Source organism: Gavialis gangeticus, unplaced genomic scaffold (genome assembly GCF_001723915.1).
Source record: "Gavialis gangeticus isolate Ggan-Ray unplaced genomic scaffold, GavGan_comp1, whole genome shotgun sequence".
Classification (NCBI taxonomy): domain Eukaryota; kingdom Metazoa; phylum Chordata; order Crocodylia; family Gavialidae; genus Gavialis; species Gavialis gangeticus.
The window spans coordinates 188,763,337-188,779,853 of NW_017729022.1; the positions used below are offsets into that span (position 1 = coordinate 188,763,337).

Genomic DNA, 16,517 nt, shown 5'->3' on the forward strand with positions numbered 1-16,517 from the left:
AGAGTGGTGGCACTGTGGGGCACTGGGGTTTCATCTCTGCCCGTGCGTGGGGCCCCCCCCACCCCCCAGTCATTCATGACGGGCAATTTTTTAATACGATTATGATTTCTGATTAAACTACTAAAATTATCTCTTTGCTGTCTGAGCTTACATAGTCTTCATGTCCCTCTTAATGTCACTGCTGTGGTTGCAGTGTAGTTTACATAGTCTGTTCTTCTAGTTCTAGGTATCAGTGGGCAAAAAGCTATTCACTGGTGAAAATTGGAGGAACCAAAACTGGAAAATGGGGAACACACAGTGCCAGGAGCATTTAGCAAAGAGCTAGAGCAGGATTGGGCAAAATATGGCCCACAGGTGGGATACGGCCCGCAAGGCCATTCTGTCTGCCCACGGGGCCCCTAAAAAGATTTGGAAAATTAATATTTCTCTGCCCTTGGTTCCTGTCAAAAATGACAGGAACCAAGGGCAGTAGGACCCAAGGGATGCCCAGCGGGCTCCAACAACAGCCGGAAGCAGTGGCTGCCCCACTGTGGGAATCTCAGGTAAGGTGGGAGTGTCCTTCACAGGGAAGGAGGGGGCGGGGGGAGAACTGGCCCCTCCCCACCCATGGGGCTGTCCAGAGCGGGCACAGGCAGCCCCATGTGGGCTGCGTGCAGCTGCAGCGTGGGGCACAGGGTGTGAGAAGAGCTGTGTTGTCCCACCTCCCGTCCCCCCCCCCGCACTCTGCTTTTCCCCAGGCTCCTTCCCTGCGCAGAGAAAAGCAGCCCCTCACCTGCCCCATGGCCGGCACCCCGTGCTGCAGGTGCTTGCAGCCCACATGGGGCTGTCCGGAGCAGGCTCAGGCAGCCCCAGGCAGGCTGTGAGCAGCTGCAGCGTGGGGCGCCAAGCATGGGGCAGGGAGGAGCTGCTTTCCCCTCCCCACGCCCCACACTTAGCACTGCCTGGGGCTGCCTGTGCTGGACCGCCTCGCGCGGGCTGCAGGCACCTGTAACGCAGGGCACTGGCTATGGGGCAGGTGAGGGGCCACTTTTCCCCACACTCAGCACCAGCTTCTTCCCTGCCAGTGAGCAGGGTTTTGGGGATATGCACTGCCCCCTGGCTGTACTTCTGGAGGGCACTGGTTGTGAGCAGGCTGGGAGCCAGCGGGATCACAGGGCCTGCACTGGTGTCCCAGGGCCAGTGCCAGTGGGGCCCAGAGCAGGTTGGCAGGAGCGCAGGTCCCAGCCGGCAGGGGCTCTGTGGAGCCAAGCCAGCTCCCCTCTCTCCCTGCTGGTGCAGCCCAGCTTGGCTCCACAGACCCCTGCCAGCCTGCACCTTGCTCTGGGCCCCGCCAGTGCTTGCTCTGGGACATCGGTCCCAGGGACTGGGGCACCTGTCAAGGGGCAGGGCTACCCATGCAGCCCTCGACAGCCTGCCAAAACTGGGTAAGTGGCCCTCCACTCAAAATAATTGCTTGCTCCTGAGCTAGAGCTTCATCCACCTCAATGAATGGAAGAAATTAATATGTTTGATCATACCTTTTGGTGTGAAGGAGGGATAGTGAAATTTAACAAGCCCTTGATACAAAGGGCCCTTGTGGCTGTAGTAAGATTTGTATACTGAAACTGAGTATACACACTTCCACACACAGTTACATGCGTCTATAAAGAGACTGTAGTGCAACTAATTAGAAGTATCTTGTCACAGTACAGGATTGAAACAAGATGGTATAAGGGAAAGTATGCTACTTTGGAATAATGCTTAAATAAGTTTGGGGCATAGGTAAATAAGTTTCTTGTCTGGGGATTGAGGATGACTGCAGACCTTTTGAGCCTGCTGTTCTTCCAAGCTGAAACCTGCCACCACCTACAGGTTTATAAAAGCAGTAGTAAAGTGCCAGTAATTAGCTAGCATATTGACTTTGTGTACTCAGAATAATGGAATATAAATCTTAGCATTTGTTGCGAAGGAAATGAGTCTAGTGAAAAGCATTAGAAATGGAAAGTCAGGCTTGTTACTTCTTGGTGTCCAGTTGAAACGCATCTCAGATGGTGGCAATTAAGTTTTCTTTTAGCAATTCAGTGGTGTTTGAAATTAATTGGTCTTGGTTAACATCCTTGTAAATAGGTGTTTAAAAGGGAGGAGGGAGAAACACCATTGCAAGTCTTGTCTCAGTTGGCAGTCTCACCAAAAACATCCATCAAGGATTTATGTTGGTTTGAAAATGGACTATTTTTTTTCTCCCCTGAGAGGTGTTCTCATAATAAAGTTGAGATGCCTCTCACTGCTTTCATAATTAATGTATCTGGTATTCAGGACCCTCCCCTCAATTTGAATAGTAGGCTAATTAGCAAAAAAGCAGGTAGCTTCTTGATATCAAGGCCTGAAGAACCAGAACATTTGACGTAGCGAAAGAGTCTTAAGGTCAAGATTGAGGTGAATTGATAGATCTTTGTAAGGAAGCTTAGTTAAAAATTAATGAACTGCTTGTACCAAGTTTAGCACAAAACATTTAGCAGAGAGGTTAAGTTTCTTATTGTGAGACTTTTTTAATAATTAGGCACATAAGTTTGCCTGATTATTGATGTATGTAAAGGTATGTTGCTTTTTCTTTCCTACATAATGAACACGTCTACACATGCATTAATGCACCGTAATTACAGCGCATTAAGTTTACTAACTGTAATAACAGGTACTAACTTAATGCATCGTAATCGGTGCTACTGTGCTGTAGTGTTGGCACATGTTGTTCACATGATACTAATGCACAGTAGACTAATTTTACTGTACATTAGCACAGCTTTTGCCATGACATGCTAATGCTCAGTAGAACTCGTCTACTGTGCTTCTAGCATCTCATGTAAATGCACCCACTTTATGTTAATTTACTCCTAGTTTGTATACTTTGGAAAATATCTTCTGAATTTAGAGAGGTATATTATTGTCTTCCTAAACCAATAGGCACAAAAATTGTCTGAAGACATACATCCTGGCTCTAGTGTACAATTTAAGCACCTGGACAGCACATTAGCTAGTTTCTGTGGAGGAGGATCACAGAGAGATTTTCATGTGCTCTCAGATACTTTGCCCAACCTTTGGCTGAGCAGCTTTTGAATGACTTGAGTTTCCTCCATGAGAATAGGTGGATGGATAGTGTACAGATTTCCCTTGCTTTAAGTGGGTTCTATATGTGCAAATTCGCTCTTATGCGATGAACCTTTTTATACCAAAAATTCATTATATGCAAGGTAAATTCACTCTTACGCGATTGGTGTGGTGGAAGCCCTCAATCAGCTGCCATTATGGTAACGTTCACCACCGCCCTGTGCTTGTGTGTACTGTCTGCTGTTGGTGAGTACCAAAATTGTCTTGTAGAAGTGGTAGAAATGGGTCTAGGGGTCAGTACAGTTGAGGTCTCCGTATGTATCCCTATTTGTTACATTGTAGAATGGGTTCCCTTTATGCGAATTTGGGTTATGTGCTGTTTTCCAGGAATGCATGTACAGCATAAAGTGAGGGAAACCTGTATTTGTACAGAAATAGATTTACTGGCCTCTCAGATCTCTGCCTAAGCAAGCTACATGTAAACTCCAGTAAAACCAATAGCCAAAATATATGTGCTTCTGTTCATAATGTAATTTGGGACTGATAGTACTTCTCAAATTCATAGCAATGTTGGGAATGTTAATTTAAAGCCTGTGAAACATTTGAAGGAGAAGATACTGGGTGCCATATAACAGACTCTGATGTGAACACATCCTGTCCCACTGCAGTAAATCTATACACTATAGGTGGCAGAGAATTACACTGTATCAAGCTGCTTCTGCAGAGCAGTATTAGTATCTGTCAGGTAAGCAGTCTCCCTTTGTGTGGGAGAGGGAAGGAAATTCTTTGCTGTTCTCTCTTCAAGTGACCTCTCCAGCTTGGATGTTCTTGATTACTACCTTCATCTTCTTTGGGTCCTGGCAAAGCTGCAAAATATCCACTTGGATCTCTTGCCACCTCACAGTTCTGACAGAGCTAACTCTCTCTTCCTGGTTTTCCTTCCATCTTGCTTGAAGATAGCACAGATAATGGAATTGATTCATTTGTTGATGGCTGATCAATGTGTCTACAGAATGACAATAGTCTTGAGCCTAGTATTGATTTCTGATGTAATGTCTTTGTGTCTGGCTTTCATCATTTATACTGGAGAGTTGATTTATACGTAACATCTCAATAAGCTTAGGTGGATATGTAAATTTAACTTTGTACAACTTGGGAGCCTTCAGAATGAACTTTCTGGATAGTTCAGCTGTGACTTACTAAGAGAGATGGCTATACTGTGAGATCCTCAAGCTATCTTCTTTAAGCAAAAATAATTAACCTAAGGGTTTACCCCTCTTTATAAACTTCCTTCTAATGGGGCAATTGCCAGAAGCGTAAACTGGCAGATTTGCTGTTGTTCAGGAATGGCTACAGACTTATTGTAGCCTACATTTACCATGTCACAGTACTTTCCTTGGGTGTTTGATATTTTATATGGATGGCAATGCCACCTACTGCTGTAGTGCACCTTTGTAGTAGTACAGTATAACCTTATCAATCTGAATATCAAAAATCCAGAATTTTCAAAATACTGGCACTTTTTTTTAAGCTTCCCTGGATGTGGAGGAGGAAGCTTGCACACGACGGCTGCAGCTGCCATCCCCCCCACTCTGCATGTGGCCACTGCTCTGGGACCAGCTACCGCTTCAGTTTCGCAAACCCAAAATTTTCAAATTTCCAGCAGGTGCTCAGTCCCGAGCATGCCAGATTTATGAGGTTATACTGTATGGCCAAATTGCAGTTTGTAACCCAATTAGAATCTCATTCAACAAATATATGAATTTTACATATTTAGCTCTAGTTACTAAATCAAAATGATGTCTCAACTTGTACTTCAGTTTTATTTCCATTTTTATATTACTTTCAAAGCCATGTATTAAGTAGAGCTTGTGCTTCCTCAGTCCACAAAAGGCATTATTCTTTAAATGCATGTGCACAATATATGCCCTACGGTACCTCTGCCTCCTTGCACATTTTAACAGCTTCTAAAATATTGTTCAGTCAAGTTAAAAGTGAGCAAAGACCATTGGGAAGACTGATGTTTAAAAGTCAGTTTGATTTGAGATAATAAACTAGACACAGTCTGTTTAGTAGTAGTGGTGATGTTAGTAGTGTTACTGATTATTTTATCTGAATCATTATGCATGTGTTGACATTTTTCAGTCTGCCTTGCTTGGTTGTTGAGATATTTTGTTCAAATAACATAATCTTAGAACAACATAAAAACTTCTGAGCATATATGTATAATGAACCTACTCAGCTGAAACTGTTTTTGCGTTGGATAGAATTGTTCCACCAGTCTAACAGGGATGTCTTTCCATGATTAAATAATGCAGATGAATGGTTCTAAACCTCTTTTTCACCAGGATCGAAAAATCCATCTGTGCCGTTTTACTGAAACTTTGGGGCAATTTTAAATTACCGATTTGACTACTGCTTTGTGTATGTGTACATACGAAATTTTTTTGGATGAGATAACTGATTGTTTACGCTCTGGTTTTAGGTTCAAGGTAAGGATCCTTCAGTGGAAGTCACACAAGACCTCATTGATGAGTCAGAAGAAGAACGTTGTGAGGAAATGCCTGAAACCAGTCCTTTGATTGACCTTCCTGCTTGTGAACTCAACAAACTTGAAGAGATTGCTGACTTAGTTACCTCTGTTCTCTCCTCGCCCATCCGGAGAGAAAAGTTAGCACTGGCCTTGGAAAATGAAGGCTACATTAAAAAACTATTGCAGCTTTTTCAAGTTTGCGAGAATCTAGAGAACACGGAAGGCTTGCATCATTTGTATGAAATCATTAGAGGAATTTTATTCCTCAACAAAGCAACTCTGTTTGAGGTGATGTTTTCCGATGAGTGTATTATGGATGTTGTTGGATGCCTCGAGTATGATCCTTCTTTGGCTCAGCCAAAACGGCACAGGGAGTTCTTGACCAAAACAGCAAAATTTAAGGAGGTTATACCTATAACAGACTCTGAACTACGGCAAAAGATCCACCAGACTTACAGGGTACAGTACATACAGGACATCATCTTACCAACACCATCAGTTTTTGAAGAGAATTTTCTTTCTACACTCACTTCCTTTATTTTCTTCAACAAAGTTGAGATAGTCAGTATGTTGCAGGTAAGTCACTCTAAGGAGACTTCCAGTTATAACAGATTCAACTTAAGTTAATCATGTACATTTTATAATTCTGTTTACATAGTGTTTGTGGTGATGCCTCAGATTTCCAGCATATGTTACTTTTCTGTAATGTATTATAAATGAAGTTTTAAGTGCATGTTATTTCAAATGGTTTTATCATTTGGCACATTTAAAAACTGTCTGCAAAACAATAGAGGGTGAAAATGGTGAATTTATTAGAAGAACCATAACTTCCACACATGTACAGGAAGATCCTTTGCTTGTGCCTGATGTATGCCAAAATACTTGTCATAGCAAATCAGTAAGCCTACAGTTCCAATAAGTGTAGCAAGTATTATTCTGAACATATTGGCTACATTACTACTATTCTTTTGTAGTATCAGGTTAGTTCAGTTGGTTCCTATTTAAAAACTAGTAAGTTAGTATTTTTTTCTTACTGGTATCCTAGGGTAGTTCTTACTAAATAGCAAAACTCTTGTTGGGTCAAAAGAATGGATTATTACCAGATGACTATTAGCCAGGAATGAATATATATATATATATATATATAATATGAATATGAAAGATGAATGGTTAGACCACCCAGAAAGGACATAAGGTAATGCCTGTGTGAAAAGCTGTTTATGCTCTGCACAAAATTGTGGGCATTTATTTCCCACCTTGTATTCTGCTGTGCGAACTAAAGGGTGCCTGAGTGGCTTTACTCTGCTTTTGTCTTAGGCTTTTGGGAAAAAAAATCTGTGTGCACCTAAGTTATTCCTGACTAAATTGTCAGTTCTGTTTTGAATGTGGATAGTCTCTGGGAAATGGAAAGAATGAAGGAATCAAGATAACATGGTAGAAGACTGGAAAAATATTTTAAAAGATTTTCTTTACTTCTAGGTGGTTGGCTGTATGAGGTTTTTAAGATTATAGCAATAGTTAATAGGTTTGATAAAATAAGAATAGGAAAAATAAAAGCTCACACTTACAAAGGTCATTTAAATAACCTGGGGTTTTAGTGTATGTGTATATGTAAATTTTCTGCAGAAAAAAAATGAAATTTAAAGTTTTTTTTAATTAAACGTAAAGCATTTCTGTTTTCAGAGGCACTGTCTAAAATATTACACTGCTTCAGTTTGGGTTCTTTTTTTCAAATACAACCTTTGTTCCAGGGTGCTGTTTCTTTTGCAAGGCTTCATTAACTTGTTAGCGAATGTTTGTTCGCAACTAAACATTTGTACTGTGATACCTGTACAAAAATGAACTCCTCCATTTACCAGCTATTGAAGAGGGTTTTAGTCCTTGAGATGTTGTCAGCTTGGTTTTATACCCAGGCACTGTCACCCTGAATCCTAAAAAGAATGAAATCAACCCAAACTGTCAGTATTAAGTAACACCAAGGTGATAGCTGTTGGTCCGGCATGCTGCTTGTACAAGTAGTGCATACTGATTTGTTCCTGGGCGTAAAACTACTTTCCATAGACCACCTATTGCAGATCAGGGTGGCTGCTGCTGTGGCTAATGTTCATGTAAATGAAAAGAAAATCTCTTCAAATAGTCTCCCCTGTCACAAAATGTGTTTTGTAGAGTAACTAGTAGAATGAAATCCTGATCCCTTCCTTAAATACAAATCATGGTGATAAAAACATCCACAGGTGCTGTTTTAGGATTTTGAGTTAAGAACAAAGCAGATACATAAAATATTTTATAAAGTAACTACTTAAATTATTAACACTAACTGGCTGCAGAAGAGAGAACACCAGATTCAGGAGTTTTTCTGAGTAAGATGGTCTTTAAATGCTGCACGGGGCAGGAATCTTAAAACATACTAGTTAGGGCAGTGGTTCTCAGCCCATAGGATGCATGTGGCCCAGTCACCATACTCCTGCAGCCCATGTGACATCCTGCTAAAAAAAAGAAAAAAAAGATTGCTGCCTGTGGTTTGTTAGGGTTCTGGGTTTTCTGAACACTGTGGGAAAACATGCCCCCCAGATGTGTGCAGGGCAGATGCAGGTTCATGGCTCCTCACCTTGCTGCCCTCTCCGTGGGGTCCTCCACAGCAGAGTGGACTGAGAGGTTCAGTGGTGCTGCCAGGAGCTGTGCCACCATGGCGAGGTGCCCCCTGAATGCCTGGCAGCAGTGGAGGTCACAACTCTGTGCTACTGCTGTTGCTGGGCAGGCAGGGGGTGCCTTGCCATGGTGGCAAGTCCAGTGTTGGGCTCCTGGCAGCAGCACTGAGTCTCCCCACCTGCTGGCACTAGGTCCCACCTGCTGGGCCCTGGAGGCTTGGGAGGAAGGCAACAGGGTGAAAGCCCTGAGCCCACAGCAGGAAACCTGCATCTGCCCCCCCCACTTGTCCCACAGACTCTGCATGGGTGGCAGCCAGGGCATGGGGGCTGTGGGCCCTGGCCCTGCTCCTATGGCCCCAGCAGCTGTGAGGTGCAGCTCACATAGACTGAACTGCAAACATGGCCAACCCTAGCAAATAGGTTAAGAACCAATGTATTAGGGAGTGAGGAAAAAGAGTATAGATAGTTATACCAGCAAAGCTCCTGAAAGCTGTGCTTCAGCAGCAAGATTGCTTTTGTTGTGAACTCACTCCTACCCTGATAAAACTATACCACCAAAAACTTAAACGGACAAGCTGCACCAGCCAAGGGACTCATGGTGATTATACCTTATGTTACTTGGTGATGCAGTTTAACAACTGCAACAAAGCAATCTTGCTGCTGAAGCACACCTTTCAGGAACTTTGCTGGTATAACTATCTATACTTATCTTTTCCTGATCCTTTTTTTTAACCTCCCTCACTCCCATAGTAGCTTTCAGCAAACTTTTGTACAGACCTATATTAAATTACACTTTGCCACTGACCTTGGTCCAAAGGTGCTTTTTTTCTTTCTTTTTAATGAATTGACCACAGGCTGAAGTTCCTCAACCTGTAGTTTGTTTGCTTGCAGAAAGTCTAGCATTCTTATATTCAAGAGTAAAGAAAAATAAAAGAGGTGGTGGTATGCTTCATTTGAATGTCAGGTATTTTTGTCTTGTAATGGTGTAACCTGTAAATTGCTTTTCTTCAAATAGATGATGGTTAAACTCTAACCTTTTGAGAATTCTGTTCATGTATGGCACTTGGTAATTACTCTGCAAATAAGTAAACTTTTGTAATGTTAAAGCAAGGATAAGAATAAGAGCACAGTCACAAATTAATGTTGTATCAGGTAGGTGTTTCATGGTATGGTGCTGTTACTTCCCTGTGTACTTCGTACACAGGTAAAGGGTTTTAACATAGTTCATTCAATATAGTGGATTACATGTTTTGTTTTTAAAACCCTAATATACTGTTGTTTTTACATTTTAAGAGTGTGTGTGGTATTTTTTTATAAGAAAAACACCAGAATAGCATCTTGATTTAAGAGCACATTGAGACTTGCTGCCCGTACCAGGAGATGCAAAGAACAAACAGTATATGGAGAGAGGATCAAGAATGCTTGGACAATTAAAGGGATAGTGTTCTTCACACTGTTTCTCTGTACTTTTTAGCTAGGAATCTTTTGCCAGTATAAATATACAAGTGTACCTACCTGAACTAATTATTAAATAAAAACAAAAAGACTTCCAAATATGGGCACTCTGACATGATGTAAATGTAACTGTCAGTGCTAGGTTTCATGCCAGCGTGGTTGGTATAAAATCTCATACCCGACCAGATACCTGTAACAGCACAGCTTCAGAAGTGTGGACCAGTAGATTAATAGTCTGCTTTATCGGAAAGTTGCATATCTTGGTGGCAGAATCGGCAGAGAGGAGTTGCACACGTGACATGGTTCATTTTGATCCTGTATGTGGAGGCCATTGGAAGGTCATATAGGCAAATATGCAGTTGAGGAGAGAGGTGTGAACCATTGAAATAAACGTGCAGGATATAGGTTGGGTAATAAGGGAGATTGTATTTGTATTTATGTAAGATTGATGACGTTTCAGAAAGGTAACCAATAACCCTGTGTTCTTAGTGCTAATATATGAGAAGTTTTGATTTTTCTAGCACTGCTTCTGATCTACAAAATGGGATAAACGTAATACTAAGAGTTGAGGCTTGTTTTCACTCTAATGCAGAAATGTATTCCATCTCTGGGCTAAAATATTTAAAGAGAGATTCTGCCTTCATCTACAGCTTCCTACCTCCAACTGATTTAGATGGGAATTGTCTGGAAGCAACTTGTGTGTCCCATTTTAAATGTTGAGAGCTTAAATTTCCAAACAGTGCTTTTAAAGTGCATTTCAGAAATGCATGCTTAAATTTCCTTTACGTGGGATGAAAATGACCAATCTTACAAAGTTAAGCTAACAGTATCACTGAAGTTTATTTACTAGTTATTTACTTAAGCCTTAGAACCAAGCAGAAAGTTTATTTTTTTTGTAATTAAATCCTTGGACATTATACAGGAAAAAGCCTTGTTATTTTTTTAATAGTGTTGTGTAATAGTAATTGTTATATAATGTGTTATGCAGGAAGATGAAAAGTTTTTGTCTGAAGTTTTTGCACAGTTAACAGATGAAGCTACAGATGATGACAAGCGGTGTGAATTGGTAAGTCGTTTCTTGAGTTTTTCTTTTCTGGAACTTTTAACATTTACAGACTTAGAGCCTGGACACTTGACAAATTTATACCAGTATAATAAGTCTGGAGAGTGAATGTACAGCCTGGTTAGAATTAATTCAGGAAAAACGGAGGGATAAAGTTATACTGGTGTAGGTGTCTGTCTGTTTCTGTCCAGGAAGACTGTTTGTCTTGAGCAAACAGCTGCACATCAGAGGTATTTTACAATGTTAGGTTCCCTAACCCACTTGTTAAGATAAAAGATTTGGAAGTAACTGGGGGCATATAGAGCCTCAGCAAACCACTGTATAGGACTGCTGAGGTGCTCCAGCTGTCTGCTCTGGCTTTTATTTCAAAGCTTGTCACTTCACTGAACTGGTTTACCTCCTATTAGAACAAAATGTCTTAGTTAAGACAAGAACTGTCTTGCTTTCATTATGTGTGTACACACATGCGCACGTGCACACACTCCTCATCTGATATATATGCAACTTCCTGGGAAGCAGAAAAAAATGTAGAAGAACAAAAAGTCAAGTGTCAGGCAAACAATGTCAAGCAAGCTAATACAAGCAAAGAAATGGGAGGGGGGGAAAAGCAAGCTCCTCATCTTACACACATGCACACAGTCTCTGCTTTTTTTTCTCCCATGTCTTTGCCTGTATTATTATCTTGCTTGACATTTTATTCTTGTACATTTTTCTCTGCTACCAAGTTTCCCTTGTCTAGTTGTATAATTCAACTGTCCAGTTGTAGCTGGTCCACAAACTGCCAGAATCTTTTAATTGAAACATGGTATTTCTGCTTCTGTTAATGAAACATGATGTATAACTTTCTGCTAGTTACATAAGTAAGTGTAGACCATAAGAGAGCATGTCTCCATGTATTATACTAATACACAAACTCTGTCCATTAAAACCTTTTTTTCCCTCCACATGGAGTTTACAGAAACTGAACAGTAATGGAAATTTTGCTCTTCTGGTCTTGCATTTTTCTGTGTTACCACAACAGTTTTGTAAAAAAATAAATAATATGCATCTTCCTGATTCTGTAAATATTCTTCCATAAGTGAAATATTGAGCCCATGTACTTGCAGTTTTTATTTTCATTTTTGTGAATTTTCTATTAATCAGTAAGTATACTGAGTAGTACACGAGCGTTTTGCTTTTAGCAAGGAGACATAGAGCAGCATGCACATGACATTGTTTTGCAAAATTTATCATTTTGATTATCATGCAGTAGTACACAATTTCTTGTCAGGTAATTAAATTTAAGGTTCAGCTTTGTTCTGTCCTGCCTCTTATTGTTACTACCAATAAATGGCAGATTACTCTGTTCAGTGTTGTGTACTATTTTTATTTGCTATAGTGTAATTTTTAATGTATTTCTTTGATTTATTTCAGGTTAACTTTTTCAAGGAATTTTGTGCATTTTCTCAGACATTACAACCCCAGAACAGAGACGCATTTTTCAAAACTTTGGCAAAGTTGGGAATTCTTCCCGCTCTTGAAATTGTAATGGTAAGTGAAACCTTCCAGCAATCTTAAAAATGGGTGGGGAGAGCACTGATTTTGAGTAAGCAAATCTGACACTTTGGTACAGTTTTTTGGATGCACTGAGCAAACTCAACATACTCATTTCATTTCTGAAACCCAAGTCATCTCAAGCTCAGCACTCAAAAATGGTGACCTTTGAAAATGTTGGATATAATTTTAAAAAATTAACCTGTCTGGTGGTATGGTCAACTGTTAGTGTTTTGGTTTTGATGATGGAGCAAGGATTTAAAATTCCGTTGGTTCATAGTATTTAGTCTTTTGTGTGATGTTTCTTGGGTGCCAAAATTGCCTTGCTAGATCATGGGAGCTGCTAGTCTTGAGCTCAGCTAGAGCTTGGAAACGTGATACGTATAGGTCTGGAAAGATGAGGGTGCCAGCTTTACATGTTTAATCTGTGGGAAGTTGGAGATGTTGGAGCATAAATACCCTGCCAAGTTGTTTCCTTTTGCATTAGTTGTAGTTGTTGCTATCATAAAAATGCACCCAAGCATTCTAAATCTCAGTGCTGTAAAGCAGGGGTGGCCAACCTGCGACGTACTGAAAGTGGCACAGGCAGCCCCTGTTAGGGAGGAGACAAGCAGCACAGTGACAGAGAGCAGAAAGCAGAGCAGCAGATTGGGTAGGAAAGGGGGATCGGAGTGGTATCAAAGGTGGGGACGGGGTGCAGGGGCTAACTTGTGGCAACCCTGCCAAAAAGTTGTCCCTGCCCCATTGTAAAGTACCAGGCTTTTATCATTTCATCAGATCGTATCAACTGATGTCTTTTGAACACATCACAATTAATATAGCAGGAATCTTAATCTCATGGCCTTTCAAAGCTATAATGCACTTTAATAGAGCAGTACAAATATTTCCAGGCCTAAGCTTGCTTGTTTTGTTTCAAAACCTTGTGTTGTGGACCAGTTACAAGAACAAGGAGGTGGAATATTTTCTGAAGAAAATTGTTGTATATGAATAAACTGGAAAATAGTTGTATACGATTTTTTAATGTATTCGTAAACCTCTTTATTGAGTGCCTGACACCAAATTAATTCAATTGGAGTAATGAGTATAAAATATTAATAGGGACCGACCTAATTTGTGGGGGGGGTTTTCCCTGATTTTGAAGGCAGAGCACGAGCCCAGGCAGCTGTTATGGGTGAAACGTGGTGCTGTGCCTCTGGCTGAGGGGCCCCAGTGGCCCCACCCCTTGCTACTGATTGTCTGCTGGGCCTGCCAGTTGTGTGGCCCTGCCCCTCACTGTTGATTGGCTGCAAGGACTTTCCATCATGCATCCACAGCCCTCGCAGTTTGATGTGCACCGATATATTGGTGCCATATCAGATCAGCACCAATAAAGGGGAAATTAACATTATCTGCTATCAGCTTTTTTGCCTGGTGTAGCCAATAATGTACCGATAAGTATGATATGCCTTCCACCTTCTGGCTAGAGCCCCTAAATGCCACATCTGTGCACACTGCCAGGCAGTGTGGAGAGCAGCGACCTGAAGGTAAGTCTATGAAGAGGAAGGGGCGTGGGGGGGCAGATTGAGACCCTCACGTTGAGGGAGAGTGTGGGGCAGGGGTTTGGGCTGGGTTAGGGTGATGACTGGGACCCTGGGGGAGTGGGAGGAGAGCTGAGCAGGGCAAGAATGCAGACATGTTCCTCGCTCTCGGCTTGGGGCTCTTCGCCCTTCTGCCTTTGCCACAGGAACCATGGAATCACTATGCACCCCCCATCCATCCAGCAGCAGTGGCAAGCTGTGTATCCCGCTCCTGGATAGGCACATGGCGAGTGTGTGGTTCCCAGGGCAAAAGAGCCTCGAGCCCAGAATGGGCAGCCCTCCTCTGCTCTTTGTCCCGCTTGGCTCCACTCTGGTTAAGTCCCCCAGTGCTTGAATATGGTGGCAGTGGCATTTGAACTAGCTCATTCGATGAACTTTAGTTCAAGCACCCCTGTCAATATTTTTAAGTGCTGGGACTCTGGACAAAGCTACCTGTGGCAGTGACCTGTTCCCCTGGGATCCCATTCACACCCTTGCCCCACTCCCTTCCTCACCATAGGGGCCTTTGTCTTTTCCCCTCTTTTTCCCCCTCCCCCCAGCCCCTTTCCCCATAGACTTATCTGCAGGGAGCTGCTCTCCACACTGCCTGGCTACATTCCTGTAAATCGGCTTTCAGATCGGTATTAGGCAGTGTGCCTGGTGAATAACGGACTAGTGGTATCGGCCAAGAAAATCTTTATTGGTGCATCCTTACTTGCAGCCAATCAGCAGCAAGGGGCGAGGGCAGCAGCCAGGCAGCGCTCCCCCCACCCCCCCTTCCATTCCCGGCAAGTTGTCTCAGCGCTCAATGAGGTGTTTGGGGACGGGGAATGTGCGGGCACGGGGCGGGGGGTTTTCCACAGATTTCATGGGCGTTGCCTGGATTTTGTGGAATCCATGAAATGGCAAATTTGGTAGGTCTCTAAATATTAGTAACCAGATATTATGGTTACTAGAACTACATTGATTTTTGTCTACTGCTTTCCTATTTTATGGCCACAAAATGTACCAGTGGTGCTCAACTTTCCAACCCCATGAGCTGGATGAATGGTTTAGGGCCAGTCTGCAGGCCAGGGCCAATGTGCAGCTGGCATTCTGTGTCTGGTCATGGAGCGACCCACCCTGCAGGCTGGTGTTATCTGGCCTGCAGGGGCGCTCTCTGAGTTTGTGAATTTGCCAGTGAGGGGTTGGTGGAAGTGTCAATTGCCACAGCTCCAAGAGCCAAAGTCATAGCAGTTAACACTGCTGTCGCTCCCCCCACCACCAAATTTCCAGACCTGTGGGGATCACTTCAGGCTGGAGAGTTGAGCACTGCTGAAATATACACAAATCTTCACTAGTTTTCTCAGTAATGGTGAGAGTTTTCTTGAAAAAAAACAAAACAGAAACCAGACTATATTAGATGGGCACAATTATATTTCATTGGGAATTTTGATGCTGTCATAGCATGCTATCCTACTTCACATAGTTTATCTGTAATAAAGTGATCTTATTTTTATTAGGGTATGGACGATTTGCAAGTTAGATCTGCTGCTACGGATATATTTTCTTATCTGGTAGAATTTAGTCCATCAATGGTCAGAGAATTCGTAATGCAAGAAGCTCAACAGAGTGATGATGTAAGTAAGAATCTTCCAAACTTCAGAAACATATATATGTAGATTATATTTGTGAAAAGAATACTTCATCATTCCTAAATTTGAGAACTCAGTTTTTTAAGTCAGATATAACTTTTTAAGTGCTAAACAGATCTTAGCAGGAAGAAAGCTGACAGCTGTGTGCTAATTACTACTAACAGGGTGAGGATGATGGGAATGCACACACTCTCCATTCTGCCATAAGTGTTTGAGTTGCTAGGTGAAATTCAGGGTCAATGCTAGCTTTCATGATAAAACTGCCTTGGGATAGATTTAAAGGTCAGTGTACTTATATGTAAATAAGGAAACGGAGGAAAACTTGGATTTCAAGTTGCATTTAATGAAAAAGCACAAATACAAATGTGACAGAAATGCTTAGTTAAGTCACCCAAGCAACATTAACTCTGCCTTCTAGAGACAGATGGGAGACGATGGGAGGGTGAGATGAAAATTAAATGACTTTAAATTTGTTTGCACCTCTGAGAATTGAGCTGTTTCTTTCCTTCCACATTTCAAATTCAGTGTTTGAAACAATGTGATTTGTTAACTTCTAAAGCTTGCATTTAAAAAATTAAGGGCAGCAGCAAGAAAGCAAAAAAACTCCGTCTGTATAGTAAAAAAGAATCTATCTGTATCTCACTAGATTACTGAAAGCTTGTGTATAATTGGCATGCTTTGTTTGCAGGATATCCTTCTCATCAATGTAGTCATTGAACAAATGATCTGTGATACTGATCCTGAACTTGGAGGTGCTGTTCAGTTAATGGGGCTTTTACGTACTCTGATTGATCCAGAGAATATGTTGGCCACAGCTAATGTAAGAAAATGCAAAGGGGTAAAGACACTTTACTGTCTAAACAACTTTACAAGGACTCTAAATAATTATTTAGCAGAAAGATAAAAAGGGAAAGTTTTTTCAGTGTGTTTTCCCCCCCCCCCCCCTTTTTTTTCCCTGTCCCTTTTTTTTTTTTTTTTGTTTTGCTAAAAATTTTTGTTGCCCAAGAATAC

At 41.8% G+C, this 16,517-nt stretch overlaps 1 protein-coding gene across 2 annotated transcripts in view; it reads left to right on the plus strand.

Annotated features, from left to right (window-relative positions):
* PPP4R3B (protein phosphatase 4 regulatory subunit 3B) overlaps nucleotides 1–16,517 on the plus strand; it is a 54,080-nt gene that overhangs the window by 9,371 nt on the left and 28,192 nt on the right. Inside the window, exons 4-8 of one of the 2 annotated variants that reach the window (XM_019516669.1) lie at nucleotides 5,570–6,193; nucleotides 10,709–10,786; nucleotides 12,197–12,313; nucleotides 15,375–15,491; nucleotides 16,195–16,344. In XM_019516669.1, coding sequence (XP_019372214.1) covers nucleotides 5,570–6,193; nucleotides 10,709–10,786; nucleotides 12,197–12,313; nucleotides 15,375–15,491; nucleotides 16,195–16,344 — 1,086 coding nt within the window. The remainder of the gene's footprint in view (nucleotides 1–5,569; nucleotides 6,194–10,708; nucleotides 10,787–12,196; nucleotides 12,314–15,374; nucleotides 15,492–16,194; nucleotides 16,345–16,517) is intronic. The other variant, XM_019516670.1, reaches the window with a different exon arrangement.